Source organism: Rattus norvegicus, chromosome 10 (genome assembly GCF_036323735.1).
Source record: "Rattus norvegicus strain BN/NHsdMcwi chromosome 10, GRCr8, whole genome shotgun sequence".
In the NCBI taxonomy this organism is placed as follows: domain Eukaryota; kingdom Metazoa; phylum Chordata; class Mammalia; order Rodentia; family Muridae; genus Rattus; species Rattus norvegicus.
The window spans coordinates 62,817,790-62,838,781 of record NC_086028.1 but is presented as its reverse complement, the minus strand read 5'-3'; the positions used below and the strand labels follow the sequence as shown (position 1 = coordinate 62,838,781).

At 52.9% G+C, this 20,992-nt stretch overlaps 1 protein-coding gene and 1 long non-coding RNA gene across 6 annotated transcripts; one reads left to right on the top strand and one right to left on the bottom strand.

Moving 5' to 3' along the window:
- Window positions 1-507: 507 nt before the first annotated feature.
- LOC120095265 (uncharacterized) lies at window positions 508-7,105 on the bottom strand. The gene is made up of 2 exons (XR_005490668.2): window positions 2,406-7,105; window positions 508-1,395 (listed from the first exon to the last, which is right to left on the bottom strand). It is a non-coding gene; the product is annotated as an uncharacterized LOC120095265 (long non-coding RNA).
- Window positions 2,326-20,991, top strand: Ankrd13b (ankyrin repeat domain 13B). 5 transcript variants are annotated; one of them, XM_008768138.4, is made up of 16 exons: window positions 2,326-2,459; window positions 14,331-14,466; window positions 14,567-14,691; window positions 14,776-14,821; window positions 15,375-15,518; window positions 15,603-15,792; window positions 15,870-15,936; window positions 16,901-16,982; window positions 17,856-17,920; window positions 18,060-18,190; window positions 18,303-18,460; window positions 18,594-18,746; window positions 18,862-19,025; window positions 19,096-19,172; window positions 19,389-19,468; window positions 19,659-19,764. In XM_008768138.4, exons 1-15 carry the CDS (start codon window positions 2,346-2,348, stop codon window positions 19,432-19,434), a joined length of 1,698 nt encoding a protein of 565 aa, XP_008766360.1. In that variant the 5' UTR covers window positions 2,326-2,345; the 3' UTR covers window positions 19,435-19,468; window positions 19,659-19,764. The 5 variants fall into 5 exon arrangements, with proteins under 5 accessions (XP_008766360.1, XP_017453145.1, XP_008766356.1 ...); XM_017597656.3 differs by having other exon boundaries at window positions 19,604-19,678; XM_008768134.4 differs by lacking the exon at window positions 19,389-19,468 and having other exon boundaries at window positions 19,659-20,991.
- The last annotated feature ends 1 nt before the right edge of the window (window position 20,992 follows it).

Here is a 20,992-nt window from a genome sequence, read left to right as displayed (position 1 = left end):
CGCCCGTTCACCCCGGATCGACCCCCAGCTATGGAATTTCATTTATTAAATGTCGAGGCAGCTGCTGGCAGCCCGGTCGCTTGGCTGCCTTTGTTTCTTCGCTGTGTGGGCGCGTCTCGAGCACGTGGCAGCCAGGGCGTTCAGACCAAAAGGAAAACGACCTGGGTTTAGCGTCGGTAGCACGCCATCTGGCAAAAGGGCAACCTAGCTGCCCAAAGAATAGTTCCTCCAAATGTGTGCTGGCCTCTCTCCTTTCTTGGAATACAGGGTGTGCAGGGGAAGAATGATTCACGTCCCCCGACCCCGGCTGCCCTATCTCCCTATTGGCTCAGGAACTGCCTGGGCGGGGCCATGACTCTGACACACTGTCCAAACTTTGTTGCAGAACCCCCAATCTCACCACAGCCAAGCTTTAGTGCTTGAATATGGGGGTAGAAGGGTTTCTGGGTTCCTCGAAGAAGATTTCACCATCTCAGGAAACAGAACAGCTCAAGTGGAATCACACACTAGGTTCTGAAAACGATTTAATGCGAAATTGTGCAAACATTCTTGCGACCTCTCCTAGTTGTCCCTCCTTAAATCTAGCCCCCTCCTCAACTCGGGCTGCAATCACGACACTCTGCTGACCCCTGGCGGTGGAGGTGGGTTGCGGCCCTGGGCTGCAGAGACGCCAACCGGCTCCTCCCAGGCTGCAGAAAGGGGCGAGGCAGTCTATTCCTCCCTCAGTCCTCCCGGCCTGGCACCACTGGGTGTGCAGGAAGACGGGGAGAAGACCACACAAAGAAACCCGAGACCGGCACAAGGAGTTTGCAAGCTTTTGCTGTCACCTCCCACGCAAACACTCTCTAGATTGTTGTTCTAAGTCGGGCTGGCAAGGAATTCCTTATTTCTGCCTTGAGGTGGCTCAAGGAAAGCAACATGTTCGTTCCTACTACCTGTCTCAGCCTGGGTGAAGGAGAGAGGCGCTGTCTTTAGGCAGTTCACACTCTTAGCTCATCCCAGGAGGTTGTATCCGTCCCATTTTAGAGGCGAGTGGACCGAGAAACTCAGAAGTATAAGCAATTTGCTTAAGATCAAGCAATTCTTACGGTATTTAAACACAGCTCTCTTGACATTTTCTCTCCCAAGGCATCTTGGTCCTTTTAACATTTGCAGGCCACCACAGAGGCCAACTTGACTTTTCCACACTCTCTGCAAGGGATCCTTGTGGAAGCGCTTGTCTGCTGTCATCATTCAGGAAGGAGGCAATCTGGAGCCAGTCATTTCCCTTAGGCAGGGACCCACATGGGATGGAGGTGGGGAATTGCCACCTGCTGCTGTCTTTGCTCAACCTCATCCTGGTTCTTCCTGAGCAACTGAGGGGAAAGACGTCTTCTTCGTCTCATTAGACATTCTCTTTTCCAACGTGATGTGTGGAAGGTGAGAGAGCAAAGAATTGAAAAATATTTCGAGTGTCAGATTCCTGGCTGCTTCAATGACTCTTGGTACTTACTGATGCCCTGCATCTCTCTAAGGGGTCACTCTTTAGTTCATTACCTCTAGGAATCCAGACGCCTCCTTACCCTCCCTGGGACCCAAGCTTACTTCTGCAGGCCACAGTCCCCCGTCCCAATCCTTCAGGCCAGACCTCAAAGCCTTCCCCATTTCCTTGCAAAAGGCAAAATGCCAAGACGTGCCCCAACCCACCTGGCATCCAAGTAAGGCCTCCATTTCGGCCGGGTCTGACTCTCTGCCCACCCCCCAAGGAAATCAGTTCCAGACCATCTCTGGTCATCGGAAACGCTCGGTTCTACCAGGCGGACTACAAACCCCATGATGCTGCGGGGCTGAGCTGTAACTAGCCCAGCTCCGCGCACCCGGGTCCCCTCCTCTCCTCCCCGCAGCCGCTGGTCCCTCGCCGGCCGCTCGTGCTGAGGGCCGGGCTATGCGGCTTAGGGGAGCCGGAGGGTGCGGGCGCGCGTCCCTGCGGCGGCGACGGCGTCCCCGGGGCCGGCGCCCCGTGCGCCCCCGCTCCAGCTGCGGGTCCCTGCTCCCTCCGCCGAGCGGCATCTTTGTGTGCGGGGGTGTGGGAGGGGAGGCGCGAGGCCGCGTGCCGCCGAGTGCCCGCTCCCTCCCAGGGCGGGTGGGGGCTGCTCCGCGCCTCCCGCCGCCGCCTCCCGAGGACGCCCGCCGCCCGCACCACGCCGGGCGCGCCGCCCCCGCCCGCCGCCGCCGCTCGCACATGCCCGAGCCGCAGCCCCGCGAGCAGACAGTACCGGCCGTCCGCCCCGCGGCCCCGGGCCCCGGCTCCCGCGCCGTCCCTCCCCGCGGGCCGGGCGCCGCGGCCCCGGCATGAGGAGCGGGCGATGATCCCCGCCAACGCCTCCGCCAGGAAGGGGCCCGAGGGCAAGTACCCACTGCACTACCTCGTGTGGCACAACCGCCACCGGGAGCTGGAGAAGGAGGTCCGCGCCGGCCAGGTAGGAGCGCCGTCGGGGACCATGGCACCGCACGCCCGCGCGGCGTGGGGAGGGGGCGCGGCGCCGCCTGTCCCGCCTCCCCAGCTAGTTTGCAGCGCTTCTTTGTTTGCAGCCGCGGCTTTTGTGCTTGTTGACCTGAAGAGGGTGATGGCAGCGGCCCACGCCTGCTTCTCTGGTTCCAGGACCCGTGGCCCACACGTGTTCCGGGCTCTCTGAGACTGGTGTAGAGGGACCCTGTGTTCTTCTCTGTTGGGGCTTGAAGGGACTACAGGGAGGGGTTGTCGGTTCTCTCTGTGTTCCATGTGGTGGTAGAGTCCACCCCACTTGATCTAGGCGCGACATCCCCGCGTGAATGTAGAGATGCGGAAAGGCCTGCGTGAGGAGGGGGCCCACTCAAGATCGGGAACAAGCTGTGGCACCCTCAGGCATTCCAGCCCCACCCAGTACCCTTTCACTTCCTGGTGAACCAGGTCTCTTGTTTGTTTGGAGTGGACAGAACCCATGGGTGCTTCAGATCTCAGCCCTGGCTCCAGAGCCAGGAATGAAGAAAGACCCTACTGGGAAGCTCCGAAGGGCCTTGTCCAGGTGCTGAAAGGCGCTCGCCTGCCTTTTGGTGCTAGGGCCTACCTTCTCACCGTGGAGGAAGTTGGGGGGTGGGGGGGAGAGGCAGGAAGGACTTGAGGTCCCACACAGAACAGGGTTTCCCTGCTTTCTACCAATCAGAAAAACCTGTGGGTCAGACGGCTTTGGGTTGGGCAGTCAGTTCAAAGAAGTCTGGGAGCCAGAAGTGGTAGTGCGTGCCTGTAGTCTCAGCACTGGGGAGGCAGAGGCAGGAGGATTGTCCCAAGTGTAAGGTCGGCTGGCGTACTTCGTGTTCTAGAGCAGCCACAGCTACGTAGTGAGACCCTGTATCTGAAAACTAAACCAAGCAGGAAGCCCAGGAATGGTTTCTTGGCCGTTCTTCAGGACAAAGGTGGGCGGAAGTCACTAATAGTCCTCAATTCTGCTCTTGCCATCCTGGCAGCTGGCAAAGCAGTCATGGTGCCAACATCACCCCCTACTCCTGCAGGGCATGCAATGGGGAGAGCTGGGCTCAGGCCACCCTGGGTTGCTTAAAGATTCATGTTTGCAGGCTTGATTAGGGTCTTCACTTCCTCCATCATGGAAGTTCAGTATGAAGACCTATCCAATTCCCAAGGGAAGGGGTTAAGGCTGGACATTAGGCCGTGAAGCAGAGAGGGTTGGGCCATCTGACATTCACTCCAAACCTCCAGACCAATGCAGCATTCAGCTCTGCACTGCATCCCGTTTAATAATAAAATAACCCGGGCCTGCATGCCTCTGGGCTGGTCTAGGGGTTGCTTCCTTTCTGCCTCTGCTCTCACAAGGTCTCCCCAAGTTAGTTTAGCTGTCATAAAGGCTTTGTAAAGGAGGTCAGAGAGCCTGGGAAAACAAATACAAGGTAGCAAAGCCTGCCCCGGCGGAGATTTGGTTCTGGGATTACAGTGTGTGGAACATAAAGTATGTGGACATAAAGATCCAGCCTTTCCTCTGGGCTCTTCACTTTCCTTGCCTGAGGAAGTCCCTAAAGATCTAGGGATTGTTAGAAGGCTAGGAACTGAATCCTCAGAATGTCTCAGCTCTGCTCCCTTCTCCAAAGGATGTGGGTGGTCCTTTTCCTAAAACTAGAGAGGAGTGGAATATATCAGCAAAGGGCTTTTTCATCCAGGTCTCTGCTGACAGACCTCAAGTCTGTCAGCCATCTTGCTGGAGAGGTTGGGCTGGGGAGCTGCTGCAGGTCATGGTGGCCAGGGCTGTTCAGACGTCCCTCTCAAGCTCCAGCTGCCATAGTAGCTAGGTACCACGTCACTGTATTCCGGCCCTAGTGAGTTAATGTCATATTGAAATGGACACCAGCCTGCCTGCTCTTGATCCAAGCCAGGAGAATATAGGGCACCAGTGACATTAACTCTTGTTCATCCACGGGGAGTCCAGGCAAGGTGTTCTCCTTCTCTCCAGAATACCAGGAAGCAGCATGCTGGTCAGCCTTGATGGGGGAGTCCCTGACTATCCCTTAACCCCAGGGCTGACACAGAGTGACACTTGTATTCAAATGTGCACTGTCTCATCTGTGGGGCCTTATGATATCCTCTCAGGGGACAGACCTGGGTGAGTCACCTGAGGTCACTATAATACTCCTGTAGACTCTTAGCATCCCAGATGGTGCTGACCTCAAGAGCTCTTGGCACAAGCCACTGTAGAAGCCCACCAGGCTTCCCTTAAGCACTTGCCAGCCGGGTCTTCTTGGTCCTCGCTTGGCACAGCTGCATTTGCTTTGCTCCAACAAAGGCCTGCAGAGGCCTCCCGTGGGCAGACCTGGCAATCCTGCTGACTGAATAGGGCTGGACAGAGAGCTTTCAGAGTGGCTCAGCTACTGGGGGCTCTTCTGGGAGTGGTGAGCAGGTGCTGGACAAGGAAGGAACCTAGCCGGAACCTGGCGCCCTGCCAGACAGGAGAGCTGGTGGTTAGAAGCAGTTTGTGTCACTTCTCCTTAGCCTGGCATGGCCCAGGCTCTGGGGTCATGAGTTCCCTCGGCCATGGGAAGAGGTTTGTTCTCACAGCAAGGTTTCTGAAGGGGGTTCCTACTATGGCTTTGGGAACCACTGGGTGTTCTGTTCGTTTGTTTTCTGGGGCTGCCTCTGTTGTGTCCTTTCTTCTGGCTTTCTCCATTCTTCTTTCCCACTTAGAGCTCAGTGAGATGGGGTTGTGGGGCCCTACTATAAGTACCAGTTATGGGGGCTAGGGAGATGGCTCAGTAGCTAAGAGCACTGGCTGCTTTTCCAGAGGACCTGGGTTCAATTCCCAGCACCTATATGGCAGCTCACAACTGTTTGTAACTCAAGTTCCAAGGGATCCAACACCCTCACACGGAGAACACGCAGACAAAACACCCTGGGCATGAATTTTAAAAAGTGCCAGTTATGACGGGAATCTTGGGGAACACCTAGCACCTGCCCTCACTACAGTAGGTAGTCCTGGGTGTGGGCTAACACCACACTTAGCTAGGAAGGTCAGGAGAGAGAGCCACAAATCTTAAAAACAAACAAACATCCAAATCATTGAGTTCTGGGATGGAAGGAAGGGTCATGGATGGAAGGGTGGAGAGCCAGAATTCCCCCTGCACCCCCTTGGCCACAGTCTTCCTTGTAATCCATGCACTCTGCGGAAATACCCTCCACCCTAGTCACCCTTGAGAAAGCTCAGGCATGTCTGTCCCTATGCCCCATGTTAGGTGGCAGCTCTCAGAAGCAGTGACTAAATCAGACTCCAGCCATTCTTCCTAGGGCTGGGCAGGAGTGGTGGGTGGGCGTCAGGGGAGAGAGAAGAGGCCAAGTGGCCAAGGCTCTTTGAGCTCCCTCCCGCTCTTCTCAGTGCCCAGACTTACTGTATATTTGGCAAGTGTTTTTAAGGCTTTACTTGACGAACAGTTTCTGTCCACGCTGAAAGAGTTTGAAAAGCACCCCGCTAGTGCGTGTGGGTGTTTAGACTGAGTATACCATCACCAAACACACAGCACACAAGTGAACTCATGTGGGGCTAGAGAGCAGCTAGGCACACCTGTGCTGGTGCAGTGAAGGGTGCACAGGCTCAGGGGTGTAGGTAGGATGAGCATGCTTTCCTCTGGAACCTGTGCATGCCACTGTGCGTGTGCACCGGGGTGCTGCTCATGGGTGGAGGCAGGGAAGCTTCTGCCCAGGGAGCCCCAGCCCTTAAACCTAAAGACTTCTGCTTTGATTCCCTCTGAGCCTGCTGGGTCCAGGAGGCTCTACTCTCTCTGTGGGAAGGGCGGGTGTTGGGTTTCATGGAAACCTTTTCATTGCAGCAATTAAACAAACAGCTGTGAGCTTTTGCAGAAGAAATTAATGAATTCTCCCACCTGGGCCCAAGGCAAAGTGCTGCTTGTGCTGTGGGCCCTGCTCTGGATAGGAGTAGGGGAGCTGCTTTAGGGTCTGGGTGGGTGCATCGGGGTCCACATGGGCCCTGGAATCAGTGTTGCCTACAGGCAGATGTTGAGAACGATCTGAGGAGTTGGGGTGGAAAAGGCATCCACCTTGCAGGAGGTCTAGTCTGCAGAGCTGAAAGCTGAGGCCCACAGGGGCCCTGGGGCCAGGCAGAGTGCCTGCTAGTTCTCTGGGGCCTTGTTAGCTACCCTAGCAGGGGCATCTAGGGAAGGGTGGGGGATGCCCAGTAGCTCACCTGCAACCCCGGGGGAAGTACCTGCTGGATTATTTAAAAACTTTATTCACCTTTTTGAAAAAAAAAAATTACTAGTTGGAGAGATGGCTCAGTGCTTAAGAGGACTTGCTGCTCTTGCAAAAAACTTGGGTTCAGGTATAAAAAACCCAAAACAAACAAACAAACAAACAAACAAACAAACACAACCTCACTCCCGGAACCCCACAGGGTAACTCACAACCATTTATAAGCAGTTCCAGGGACCCAGTGCCCTTTTCTGGCCATCTTCACAGGCACCAAGTGTACACATAGTACCCAGGGTACAGGTAGGAAAAACATCCAGACCAGACACATAAAAAAGTAAAAAAAAAAAAAAAAAAAAAAAAAAAAAAAAAAAAAAACAAAGGAAAAGAAAATTTTAGGGGCTGGAGTGATGGCTCAGCGGTTAAGAGCACTGACTGCTCTTCCAGAGGTCCTGAGTTCAATTCCCAGCAACCACATGGTGACTCACAAGCATCTGTAATGGGATTTGAGTGTATTCATATACATGAAATAAATAAATACATATTTTAAAAAAAAAGAAAATTTTAGTTGGGCAGTGGTAGTGTGAGTTCTAGGACAGCCAGGACTACACAGAGAAACCTAGTCTTGAAAACCAAAAAGAAAAAAGAAAAAATTGTATTATACTCGTGTGTGTGTGTGTGTGTGTGTGTGTGTGCGTGCACACACATGTAAGTTCATGCCACAACAGAGATATCAAGTCCTGAGCTCATTTGTGTTTTGAAACCGTGTTTTTTTTTTTTTTTTTCTTTTCTTTTTTTTTTTTTTCCGGAGCTGGGGACCGAACCCAGGGCCTTGCGCTTCCGAGGCAAGCGCTCTACCACTGAGCTAAATCCCCAACCCCTGAAACCGTGTTTTAATGTACGTTTATGCCTGTGTGTGTGTGCCAGTGTCAGCACGCCTGACCTTGAAATAGTCTTCTTTAAAAAAGAGATTTATTTTTCTTTGTGTGTGTCTGCTATTCTGTGAGGATAAGCTCTGGGAAGGCAGGAGACACATCAGATCTCGGAGCTGGAGTTTCAGGCACTCGTGTGCTACCTGACATGGGTTTTGGTCTTCATGGTAGAACAGCCACACTATTAACCACTGGGCTGTCTCTCATGCACCCAGATGCCTTATTTTTGACAAGTGAATTCATTTCCATGGTTTAAAGTATTTAGTTGTTTATAAGAGTTGTTTTTTAAGTTAAAAATATTTTAAAATTGTGTGTCTGCATGTGGGTATGTGCCATGAGTTCAGGTGTCTGAGGAGGCGGGAACAAGGTGTGAGACCCTCTGGGGTGGAGGGGCAGGGTCTGTGAGCTGCTCAGGCTGCACTCGCTGCCTCCAGAGCAGCATGCGCTGAGCTGTTGACCCAGCTCCTCGGTTTCTCCTGGGACCGCTTCCCCTCTTCCATTCTCCCTCATAGACTCACTGGGCTCACCTCTATAATTATAAATACTTCCAGAAGTATATCCCTTGGTTTATCACTTCCATGCTTTTTTTTTAAATTGCTATTACTTTCTCCTGACCCTCAGTGTAGCCATCTGGACAATTATTTAACAAGTGTGCACTAACCACTGGTCACATGCCAGATGCTGTCCCCGCCTGGGAAGCCATTGATGAGCAAAATAGGCAGAATAGGCCTGTCAGAGTGCAGAGCTGGGGTGAGGGGCACCAAGAGTAAACAAATCTGGGGTGCCGCAGAGACTGAAACAGGATAAGGAGCATCAGAGAGATAAGCAGCAACTGTCCCCTCAGGTTGGTTGTCAAGGCAGACCAATCTAAGGATGTGACATTTGGTGGCAACCAGAATGAGAGAAAAAGGTTCTATAGACACTCCATTTGTTTGTGTTGCTATGTCAGAATCCCTGATGGCTTAGGGATGTGACCCTGTGGTACAGCACTTGTCTAGCAGACAGTAAGACATACCCTGGGTTTGCTCCCCCATATCACCAAAACCAAAACCAAAACCACAACCAAACACCCCCAAACAAAACCAAAACCCTTTAGTATAACTGAAGACTGCAAGAAAAAGGAGTTGTTTTTTTTTTTTTTGTTTTGTTTTGTTTTTTTGGTTCTTTTTTTCGGAGCTGGGGACCGAACCCAGGGCCTTGCGCTTCCTAGGTAAGCGCTCTACCACTGAGCTAAATCCCCAGCCCCGAAAAAGGAGTTGTTGTAGGTCACAGTAGCTCATAATCCTGGGAGCTGGAAAGGTCAAAGGGGAGAGTTTGAGGAGCACAGAGGCAGCATCTGGTCCCGACCAGCTGACTGTGTCACAGTGTAGTGAATAAATCAGGGCATACAGTAGGAACACAGGGCTGGGATAGGGTAAAGAGCCAGGAAACTGAGCTCATGTTGTAATGACCAATCCTTGTGAGACCTGATTCAGTCCCCTGAGACCAGTCCTCTGTGAGCCTGCCCTTCCCAGGGTGGTGCCCACACCTGAATCACCTCCCGATGGGCCCCAGCTACCAGAGATCTGCTATATGAGGAAGGATGGGGCTTCCAGCACATAAACCTTTGGGGGACAAGTCATAATATCAGGGTATCCAAGGGATTGTTTCTAAGATAACAAGCAGGGTGGGAGAGTGGGAGGATGAGAGGGTGGGTGAGGTAAATGAATTTCAGAGGAAGTCCAAGACTAGGGTTCTACACTAACACATAAAAACCCACTGGAGACATTTGTGCTAAAGCGTATCAAGCCCTGAGTTCATTCCATTCCATTTATTCTCTTATTTTATGTACATGAGTGTTTGTGTGTATGTATATCACATATGTGTCTGGCATCCTCAGAGGTCAGAGGAGCATCAGAGCCACTGGAACTGGAGTTACTGGTTATTCTGAGATGCCATCGGGTGCCGGGAACCCAGTGTGACTCCTCTACAGAAGCAACTTGTGTTCCTAACCACTGAGCCATCTCACTGAGTAGCCTCTCTGCTTTCCTGGAGTTCAATTTAGCTTGGTCCTGTGGAGGCATGAGAGAGGCGATGTGAGCAGTAAGGGGGAGACTGAGGTGAAAGACAGGTGGCTGGGAGCAGCTTGGTGGCCTAAGTGATGGGAACTCAGGGAAATCCAGGTCTGTGTGAGGGTTGAGCCTACAGGTCACGCTAACGGGTTAAAGAAGGAGGGTGAAGGAAAGGAAGGAAAGAGAGAACATAAATGTTAACGAAAGGAAGGTTCTAGAGGTGGGATATAGCTCAGGGTAAGCATGTATTTTTCATGCCCAGAGCCTTACTAGAATAAAGGGGGGTGGGGTAGAAGGGAGGCACAGGTTTTAATTTTTAAAAGTTTAATCTCTCTCTCTCTGTGGAGTAGGGCATAATATACTACTGTACATGTTTGGGGTCAGAGGACAGTTTTGGAAGTCAGTTCTCTGCCTTCGGTATGTAGGTCCCTGAGATCAACCTTGGGTGATTGGCGTTGATGGCATTTACCTGCAGAGCCATCTTGCCGCAAGCCTGTGCCATTCATTTTAACCTGAAAATGCAGTGAAGTGAGGCGCTATCCACTGTGAGAGGATCCAGGGGCAGCTGTGCAGGAAGGAAGCAACCAGGGAAGGTGCAGGAGATGCTTCCGAAGTGAGCAAAGACCCAGGTCACAGGCGGCCAGGGGCTCAGTCTGAGAACTCAGTAATTTCCCCATCTTTTCCTGAGGGTTTCCTGAGGGAGCATTGCTGCCCCCACCAAGTTCCTTTCACTGCCTGCAGAGATAGTCTCCCGGTGCATAGTGTCCCAGTGTCTGTTTGGGTTGGTTTTACAGTGGACACTTTGTCTCCAGTGTCTAGTCCCATGTGGCTGCCAGGATACTTGTGAGAATGGGGCCTGGAGCTCACTGACACATAAGACAACTGGGAACCCATCATGGGAACCCCAAACATCTCTATTCAGAGGTCACTGGGGCCCTCACTTCCTCCAAGAAGAACTCTTCCTTTCCTGAGTGGAGGGGTGGGGGAGGGGAGACACAACTGCATTCTGGCAGCTGGTAGCTCTGGATCCCATGGAAGGGGCGCCAGAGTTGTGCCCCATAACCTCGTCCTTTGCTGTGGTCAGTGTCTCCAAGTACAGCACCCTTCATGCTGATGATCTTGGGGTGACCTGACTGCTGCTCCGGGCTCCCTCCCCTGACTGTGGATGCTGGCTTCCTCTGTTACAGTGAAGTCAGAAGTGATCCTTGGCCACCGCCCATCTTCTGAAGAGGTGTTGAGATTTCATCTGCTGACAATCTCTTTATTCTTGTGGGTTTTAAATATTTTACTGACATTCTTATACTTGCAAATGTAACATTTTTGGCGTTCTCCACTCCTTTGTGTAGATTCACGTCTCCATCTGGTATCATTTTCTCCCCACCTGATCATTTTCCACACATCTTCTGGCAGTCCGTTCTCTTAGCTGCGGCTCACCAGTCTCCATTTCCCCTCTGTTTTGGAAGAGTATTTTCATTGGATACGGAGTTTTACCTGGGGTTTCCTCCACCCTGGAACTGTAGGCTTTCATTGCTACCCTTGGGTTTGTGTGCCTTCCACTGAGAAGCAAGAGAGAGGCGCTTTCTGTCTGCTCCACTGAGCCAGGTCTTCTGTTAGTGCTGTTAAGGGTTTCCTGTTAGCCCCTTCCCTGCATCTGACTGAGGGTGAGGGGCCGGGCATCAGCTGATTATGGTGGCACTGTGTTTCTTGCTTCTGTAGGTTTTTCATGGCAGTCATTTCCACAACAAATTGTCCCCCCAAAAAACAAAAGCTTGCAGTTTAGTGTAGGGTGTATGCCTTTAATCCCAGCACTTGGGAGACAGAGGCAGGTGGAGCTCTGGGCATTCAAGGCTAGCCTGGTCTACAGAGCAAGTTCCAGGATAGCCAGGGTTATATAGTAAAACCCTGTCTTGAAAAACAAAAAACAAAACCCCAAGACAAAAAGTCAGTAAGAGGCATCATCCTCCCGTGTCTCTAGAGAAGACCTCGTCCCTGCCTGTTCCAACTTCGGGTAGCACCAGGCACCCATTGCCTCATGGTCGCACAGTCTTTGTCTCTATTTCTGTGTGTTCTATAAAGACATTAGTCATTGTGTTCTGGAGCCATCATGGTAATTTATGGCGATGTCACCCACAGGTCCTTGACATAGGTCTACAGATGTCAAGCTGGGTGTGGTAGCACATGCCTATGATCCTAGCACTTGGGAGGCTGAGGTGAGAGGCCCAGGATCCAAGACCAGCCTCAGCTACATCCTGGTTCAAGGCCAGCTAAGACCCTGTCTCACCTCCTCCCTACTACAATAACAACAACCAGCTGAGGAGGGGAGGGGAGGGGAGAGCAGCGTCAGTGCCAGGTTGGGCTTCATATCTTGAGCTCACTCAGAAAACAATGAAAGGAAACTCCAAAAATCTCAAACCTGACCACTGCACCACTGTCTTTAATTTCTGAGTGTGTGCTGAACGCTCTTTCCTCTGGGTTACAGACATATTTTCCATGATATGTGTAGTGATTTTTGAAGGGAGGCTGTTTTTTTAATAACTTCGAGTTGGGATCTAATAAAGGCATTTAATATAAGTTTAAATCTGAGGGTTAAGAGAAAGAGAGGGGCTGGGGATTTAGCTCAGTGGTAGAGCACTTACCTAGGAAGCGCAAGGCCCTGGGTTTGGTCCCCAGCTCCGAAAAAAAAGAACCAAAAAAAAAAAAAAAAAAAAAAAAGAGAGAGAAAGAGAAAGAGAAAGAGAGGTGTTCTGCAGGAAGTAAGACTTGTGTGGTTGGCTTTGGAGACAGTCTCCTTACATAGTCCAAGCTATTTGAACTGTCACCTTTGCCTCCTGCCTATTGGGATGACAGGTCTGAGTCACCAGATCCTGCATCATACCCAATCTAGCAAGTCTTGACTGGATGTCGGATGTGCAGATATGTATTAAATACCTACATTTTGTCTTCCTTTAAAAAGTAGCGGTTCATGGGGCTGGGGATTTAGCTCAGTGGTAGAGCACTTACCTAGGAAGCGCAAGGCCCTGGGTTCGGTCCCCAGCTCCGAAAAAAAGAACCAAAAAAAAAAAAAAAAAAAAAAAAAAAGTAGCGGTTCCCAACCTTCCTAATGCTGCAACCTTTAGTACAGTTCCTTGTGTTGTGGGACTCCAACCATAAAATTATTTTGTTGCTATTTCATAACTGTACTTTTGCTACTGTTATGAGTCATAGTGTAAATATCTGATATGCAGGATGTCTGATATGTGACCCCCCAAAAGAGTCTCAACCTCCTGGTTGAGTGAGAACCACTGCTTTGAAGAATACTAGGCCTCCTTTTAACAAATTCATTGCAAACCAGTGTGACCCTTTGGATGCTAACTCCTAATCTGTTTGAGTGACCCCAGGTTAGCCTATTCTCTAAGAGAGTTTATCCCTACTCTGAAGGTCTGGAGATCAGCAGACTCCTCTTAGCGGATGTGACTGTGAATAGACCTCAGCGAGCTTTGTCCTCTTCTGTTTTGTTTAACCTTGTAGTTTTACTCTCCTCCTTCCTGTCCCCTTGCTTTCTCTTCCCCTCCCTCACCCTTCCTCCCAACTTCCTCAAAGCCCGTGCTTTTCCACGACTTCACATCCTACTGCCTCACCTTCTACAGATTCCTGTCTGTTTGCACAAAGTCTGCTGACGAGCCCCCCTCTCTGAGTAGCAACCTAGGATGTCCCTTCAGGTAGAAGTCCTGGGAAGCCACTGGGTCAGGGGTCCCAGTCAGAGACACCTGTTGTCAATTGTCTAAAAACCAATTACTTCATGTATTTTGAGTGACGGTGACCCTGTCCATGTGCAGTATAGTTTTTGTGACATCATCCTGGTTGGGAGAGAAGCCATTTCATAACGTTTGGGAAGGCATTAGCAAGCATGTGGTCAGCTCACTGAACTTAGCCAGAAGTTCAGACTCTTGAGATATATTTAAATATTTATGTTTAACACATATGCTTTTTACAACACAGTGCAGTTGTGTGTAGTGGGACATCATCCCTGAAATCACAGGATTTATGCAAAGTGTTGATGCATGAGCCCGAAGGCATCACACAGGGCTCTGAAGTCGTACTTTGAACACTGCCAGTGTTGAAAGAGGGGGAGGTGTCGCTCACTATGTAGTGCAGGCTAGCCTTGAACTCATGACCTTTTTGCTTCAGCCTTCCCAGTGCTGGGATCATGGGTGTGTGTACTACCTGCTGTGTAGGTATTGTCCTAGCTGTTTGCCAACTGATACTCAGAGGTCATGCCAGCACTGTAAATTGGTGGTGCTTCTTGACGTGTGGTCTGAAACCACTAGAAAGTTTTGGCCACAGGCATCCTCCTTGGCTCACAGCATCTTTGGATGAACCACATTCAATCTCTGCCCTTCCTTCCACGGCAGGCCCACGATACCAGGTAGATAACTAACTCTAACTGGGGGCCAAGTGGATGGGAAGGAAAGTCCAGGCTCTCCCTCCCAATGTCCTTTCTTCCTTGTCTCCATTCACAGAGCATCATGCTGGGCTCTCTCATGGCCTTGTGAGCTGGACCAAGTGACATAGCCAGAGAGCTGTGGCCAGCTTAGGTCCACGTCAGGCTCCTCCAAAGTAACCAGGGCTCCATCTCAACTTCCTCCACAGGTGGACATTGAACAGCTGGATCCCCGTGGCCGGACTCCTCTGCACCTGGCCACCACACTGGGGCACCTGGAATGTGCCCGGGTGCTCTTGGCACATGGCGCAGATGTGGGCAGGGAGAATCGCAGTGGTTGGACAGGTGGGCACCCTTGTTTACCTTAGCCCCACACCCAGTGTCAGCCACTCACCCAAAGTGGGCTGAAGGGTCTTACCCTGTGATGTCACTTCCTCTCCCCCAGTGCTGCAGGAGGCTGTGAGCACCAGGGACCTTGAGCTGGTGCAGCTAGTGCTGCGGTATCGGGACTACCAGCGGGTGGTGAAGCGGCTGGCGGGCATCCCCATGCTCTTGGAGAAGCTTCGAAAGGTGAGGCCCACTCTCCACCTACCCACTGTGGCTCTGCACCCTGCATCTAGTGCCAGCTTAGCCCCATTCTCTGTCCTCCTCCAGGCCCAGGACTTCTATGTGGAGATGAAATGGGAGTTCACAAGTTGGGGTAAGAGGGGCTGAACTTGACCCAGGGACCTGATTTCACTGTGCCCTCCTGGAGTGTGGCCCGTGCTCTTCTTGGGGCTCCTTCTTGCCTAGCCTCAGCTTGGTGCCGGCTTCCAGTCAGGTCTTTCCAGGTTGCCCCAGATACTATCACAATTCCATTATGATTTCTCTTCCTCTGTGATGGTTTGCTTATTTAGTGCCTGTCATTGGCATAAGGTGAAGTCCAGCAGGCTGGGGCCTTACCTTGTTCAGTGTTGTATGCCCAGTGCCTGGGACGGTGCCTGGCACTGGAATTGGTCAGTAAATGCTTGCTGAAAGCTTGGATGAGGTTGAGTGGTGGAATGAATGCACAGTGAGTACTAGAGACAGCATGTGTGAGCCGTCCCTCTGCCCGGCCTCAGATTGCTCAAATCTCCACTAGGGGTGGTGGCGAAGGAAGAGCCTCTCCCTTGTGGGTTCCCTAGATCTTTTCTGGCCGTACCACCAGCTCCAACTCCTGTGCTCCGAGCTGGCCCAGGAAACTGAAGTCCTTTCTGACCTTCACTTCCACCCAGTGCCTCTGGTATCCAAGATTTGCCCTAGTGACACCTACAAAGTGTGGAAGAGCGGGCAGAACCTGAGGGTAGACACCACGCTTCTGGGCTTTGACCATATGACCTGGCAGAGAGGGAACCGCAGCTTCGTCTTCCGGGGTCAAGGTCAGTCAGGCAGTAAGTTGGGCAGGGTGGGAGACAGCGCACAGCCCCAGACCACCCTGACCCCTGTGCTTTCCCTGGTGGCAGACACAAGTGCTGTGGTCATGGAGATTGACCATGACCGCCGTGTGGTATACATGGAGACTCTGGCGCTGGCCGGGCAGGATCGGGAGCTACTGCTGGCTGCCTCCCAGCCCTCGGAGGAGCAGGTGCTGAGCAGGCTCACCGCACCTGTTGTCACCACACAGCTTGACACCAAGAACATCTCCTTTGAGAGGTGAGCCGGTGTAGCCTGGCTAGCCAGAAGCCAGCCTGAGGGGCCATTCTTTCACCTGGACCACTCTACCTCCCCAGGAATAAGACTGGCATCCTGGGATGGCGCAGCGAGAAGACAGAGATGGTGAACGGGTACGAGGCCAAGGTGAGCTCAGGCACGCTGAGCAGAGGGCTCTCAATCTACTTCCCCCAGCCTTGTGGATACAGAGGCACTGCAGCATGGAGGAAAGGCATGAGACCAAGTTCCCCCAGGAGGAGGCCATCTGCAGAGTCCTTAGGGTATTCACATCCAGGGCTCTGTTCCGACATGCTGTCTGGGTGCAGGGGAGCCTATACCAACCCCATTTACTCCTCACCACAGGCAGCTGCTCTCATCCCACATTACAGATGTGTACTGAGCCCTCTCCATAGTACTCTGCTTAACCTGAAGCACTCCACCAAGCCGGGGTTGTCAGCTGTTATCCTGGCCTACAGATGAGGCCGTGAGGGTTGGAGTGGCTCACGGACCTAGCAGAGAGAGGCACGGAAGCACTTGCAGGCGACGTGCACAGTTGTAGGTAGCAGGGCCACCTGACCTCAAGGCCAGGCCTCTAAAAAACTGTCCCTGGGGAACCGCACTTGCCCAGTACACGATGAATGGTGGAGCTGACAGACTTTAAGGCTCTGTTCGTGTCTCCTCTCTGGTCAGTATGCTCAGAGAAGCGGCCTCAGGTGTTTCCACTATTGCACGCATCTCACTTTTTAAGCTAACTTCTTGTCTTTCTAACTGGAAGATGACTCGAAGGGGCAGGGACCATGTTGGGTTGTTCAGCCCTTTTAGTCCTGATGCTGGCCTCAATGGCTGGCATCTAACTGCTCCAAAACATCTGCTAGCCTGGGCTGAGGCTGCAGTGGGTAGTAGTGTACCAGAGGCCCTGCACTCAACCCTAAGCACCATTAAACAGTTTGTTGAATGACTAAGTAAATGGATGAATAGTTTACCATGTTTTCTTGCCAACATCCCTAAACACTGGGGCAGAGGTCCCTCTAAGACGTTTAGTGGTGGGAGTGTTTGCCCCTTGAGTGTGGCATTGGAGCAGTCTCCAAAGCCTCTTTGTCTCTGTCCTCAGGTATACGGGGCCTCCAATGTGGAGCTCATCACCCGGACACGAACGGAGCATCTGTCGGAACAACACAAAGGCAAGGTCAAAGGTAATGAGCTTGAGGCAAATGGGGAGAGATGCTGTAGGGTGGGAGGGACACCTCCCATCTAGGTGTCCCTAACAGCATCCCCTGGCATCCCAGCATCAGGATGGCTCAGCTGGACAAATAGATTTCAATTCAAATAGCTGTGTAACCTACTGCAGAGAAGATCCGGGGGCTCATTTGGGCTCAGTGATTGATTACTAATGTCTGTATTGCATTTGGGAGAGAAATGTCATGCATACCATTCAGAAGCTAATCTAGTCATCCTCTCAAAACCTGAGTAGAAACGTCGGGGAGCCTTGCCATGGAGTCTGTGTGCTTGTTGATTTCACACACATCCATTGGGCATGGTTAGCCCGTCTTAAGTGGATACAAGCAGTTCTTACCTATAGGAGAACAAAATGAAGCCATTAACATGGAAATTCCTAATGGGAAGCATTCACACACGCTCCCGAAGAGAAGATGGGAGCTTTGCTGTCCACAGTCACCAACCTAGAGAGCAGCATGTTGGGAAGACTCTTCTGAGCCTTAATGCTTTGATTGATTGATTGATTGATTGATTGAGACAAGTCTCAAATTCTCACTATGTAACTCTGGTCTCAAATTCTTCATGTACCCAGGCTGATCTCAAACTCACAGACATCCATCCCCTTTCCTGCCTCCTGAATGCTGGCATTAAAGTGCTATCCACTATGCCTGGCTTAGGTGACCTTTCATTTTCCAAGCTCACAGTGGTCCTGAGCCCTGTTCTCAAGAGTCCTCCTCATTTTTAGGTGAAAGTGGCTAAGAATGTGGGGTGAGAGAGCTACATACACCCCTACCCCAGGCACCCATGTACTGGGGCTGCAGTATCCCCTAAGACCCCCACATTCTTTCTAGGCTGTAAGACACCTCTGCAGTCTTTCCTGGGAATTGCTGAGCAGCACGGGGGACCCCAAAATGGGGTGAGTACCAGGGATTCTATTGTCTTGAAGAGTAGGGCTATGGCTTGGGGGTTTTGGGTGGTCCCTGCTTACCAGGACCTATGTGGAGAAAGGACTGACTTAGACTCAGGGACTAAGGACTCCCTCCTGTGTGGTACAGACCCTGATCACTCAGACTCTGAGCCAAGCCAATCCCCCTGCCATCACTGCAGAGGAATACTTCAACCCCAACTTTGAGCTTGGAAACCGGGACATGGGCCGTCCCATGGAACTGACCACCAAGACACAGAAGTGAGGCCCGCTGCTCTTTCTGAGGAGGGATGGGCAGGGTGGGGGTCCAAGAGGTGTTAGGAGGCCACAGCTTCCTACAGCTTCCCTTACCCCTTGGGATCTGGGGGACCAGGTTCAAGGCCAAGCTGTGGCTGTGTGAGGAGCATCCCTTGTCCCTGTGTGAGCAGGTGGCTCCCATCATTGACCTCATGGCTGTCAGCAATGCACTTTTTGCCAAGCTCCGGGACTTCATCACGTTGCGCCTGCCTCCTGGCTTCCCAGTCAAGATTGGTAAGCCACCCCCACCCCCATACCGTAGCCCCATTTCTCCTCAGCTACTTGGAGAGGATGAGGTTTAGAGGCAATCTGGGCCTAAGGTATGAGGAGCTAGATGGCAGTTGCCTAATAGCTTCCTTATCCTCAGAAATCCCGATTTTTCACATCCTCAACGCCCGCATCACCTTCGGGAACCTCAATGGTTGCGATGAGCCAGTGCCCTCCGTGCGAGGTAGCCCCAGCAGCGAGACGCCCTCCCCTGGCAGTGACTCTTCGAGCGTCAGCAGCTCCAGCTCTACCAGTGAGACTCTCCACTCCCCACAGAGTCCTACCCTTCCCACTCGCAGCTCCATTTCCCCACCCTGACACCACGGGGTGAGCCCAACCCACACCTGACCCCTGGCCCACGCCTCCAGCCTCCTGCCGCGCCTGTGAGATCTCCCCTGCACTGTTTGAGGCCCCACGTGGCTACAGCGTGCTGGGCGGCCAGCGAGAGCCTTCGACTCGTGATGAGGACGATGACCTGCTGCAGTTTGCCATCCAGCAGAGCCTGCTTGAGGCGGGCAGTGAGTATGACCAGGTGTGTTCGAGATGCCACTCCAAACCACAGCGAGTGCAGGCAAGCCCAGCTAACAGGCTCTTCCCTTCAGGTCACTATCTGGGAGGCGCTAACCAACAGCAAACCAGGCACCCACCCCATGTCCTATGAAGGCCGCCGACAGGACAGGTCAGTGCCCACGAGGCCAAAAAGAACTTAGAGGTGCCTGTTCCCTCTCCTACCCCAGACCCACACGCACAGATACCCTCACTAAGCCATCACACTGCACAGTGACACTGGAACCCTACTAGGCCCAGAAAACCCTCAGTGCCTTCAACAGGGCTCCACCTGGTGTCAAGAACCTGTTATCAAGATGGCTTTTGCCAATCCCCTTTCCTGGCACAGGGTGGGTGGCCGGTGCTCCAGGCATGTGCAGACATCAGGGACCTAGCTCCCTGGACCTTCAGACCCTCAACAACAGACAGGTTGGCGGGACCTGGGATCTGCCACCACTGGGTGGGGCCAGGACAGCCCAGCGAGACTCATGGCTTCCCCTAGAGGGTGGCAAGCCTGCCCAGCCCTGGGACCTCCACGATGTCTCCTGCCCCGCTTACGAGCAGGTGTCCCAGGTGTGCCGGGAGCGGGGAGCGCTCGACAAATCCTCCCCGCCCCCAGGAGCGCCCCACCCACGCCGCAGCGCCAGCCCATGCCCCCGGCTCCGGTGCCCAGCCCTCGGCCCAGCCCAGGTCCCGGCTCCCGCAGCCACATGTTCCGGAGCTACGACGAGCAGCTGCGGCTGGCTATGGAGCTGTCAGCTCAGGAGCAGGAGGAGAGGCGGCGGCGAGCGCGCCAGGAGGAGGAAGAGTTGGAGCGGATCCTGCGGCTCTCGTTGACCGAACAGTAGCGCCTCCTGCTGGGACCCTCGCCCACTCTACGCAGGACCGGGGTCTGCGCACCTGCCGAGCGGCTGCTGGAGTCTGGAGCCATCGCATTGGGGGTGTAGCAGCGCATCAGGCTTGAGATGCCAGGGGTTTGATACAGGAGCGGAGTAACTTTCCAGGCCAGAGCCCTAGAGGCATGGCTGGTCTCCCTGCTTTGTTGTACGGTGATCCCTAATCCGCTTCTCTGGGCTCAGATCTGTCCAAGGGCGGAGGCAGGTGGTATCGAAAAGGAAACGAATCCTTGAGAGGAGCATTGTCCCCGTCCCTTGCTCCTTATGGCTGGTCCTCCTTCTTGCTCACTGACCCCTCTCCAGGACACTGTCCCTGAAGCCTTCGCATCTTAGCTCTTCATCCCTGGGAGGCAGCTGATCGCCCAGCGTGCTGTGTCGCTGCTTTGTCCCAGACAAACCAGCACGTCAAGGGCCCAGCCCCTCCCCACCCCGGCATTTCAGCGTCAAGTGCACTTAGCGGGGTGCCCAGCTCCCCCAGTTCCCACACCTGTCCTGTGTCTCAGGGTGGTCCTCGCTTCTCTTTAGGCAGCCAGGAATTGGAATCCCATGCCCGCAGCACGTTTTTCTTGTGATCAGGGAGTGTGTCTAAGGTGGCCCTAGTTTGGGCAAGGCCTGGTTCCCTCATGGTGCCTTGGGGAATGGGGGCAGCATATTGGCTTGGGGGCAAGCACTAGACTCGACACAAAAGCGTTGGTGAGGGCCCTGGCACCACTATCACCGCCCACCCCTTCCTACCAGCTGCTGCTAGCCCTCTGTGGTTGTGCACCCTTCCTGCCCCCATTCAGGGGTTGACTAACACCCTTTATCCAATGGTGCTAACCCCGGCTCTCCCTGTTCTACCCTACCCACCTAAAGAAGCACAGGCCCCACGGAGCAGGGCCCACACCCTTATCCTGGGCTGCCTTCTGGCTGGCTTCTCTCTGCCAGGGGCTCAAAAGGGGCACAAACGTGGGTCAAGAAAAGAGCAACAACGCGAAATTGTTCTTCCTCTTCCCTTCCCTGATGCCAGGGGCACCAGACTGATTCTGAGGCACAAATAAAAGAGGTTTCAAACCAG

Excerpts from the sequence above, each read along its gene's own strand:
- Ankrd13b (XM_008768135.4), top strand. The coding sequence starts at position 2,346 with ATGATCCCCGCCAACGCCTCCGCCAGGAAGGGGCCCGAGGGCAAGTAC. Across the intron at positions 2,460-14,330 it reads AGGAGGTCCGCGCCGGCCAG|GTGGACATTGAACAGCTGGA; the intron begins GTAGGAGCGCCG and ends CTTCCTCCACAG. Across the intron at positions 14,692-14,775 it reads TCTTGGAGAAGCTTCGAAAG|GCCCAGGACTTCTATGTGGA; the intron begins GTGAGGCCCACT and ends GTCCTCCTCCAG.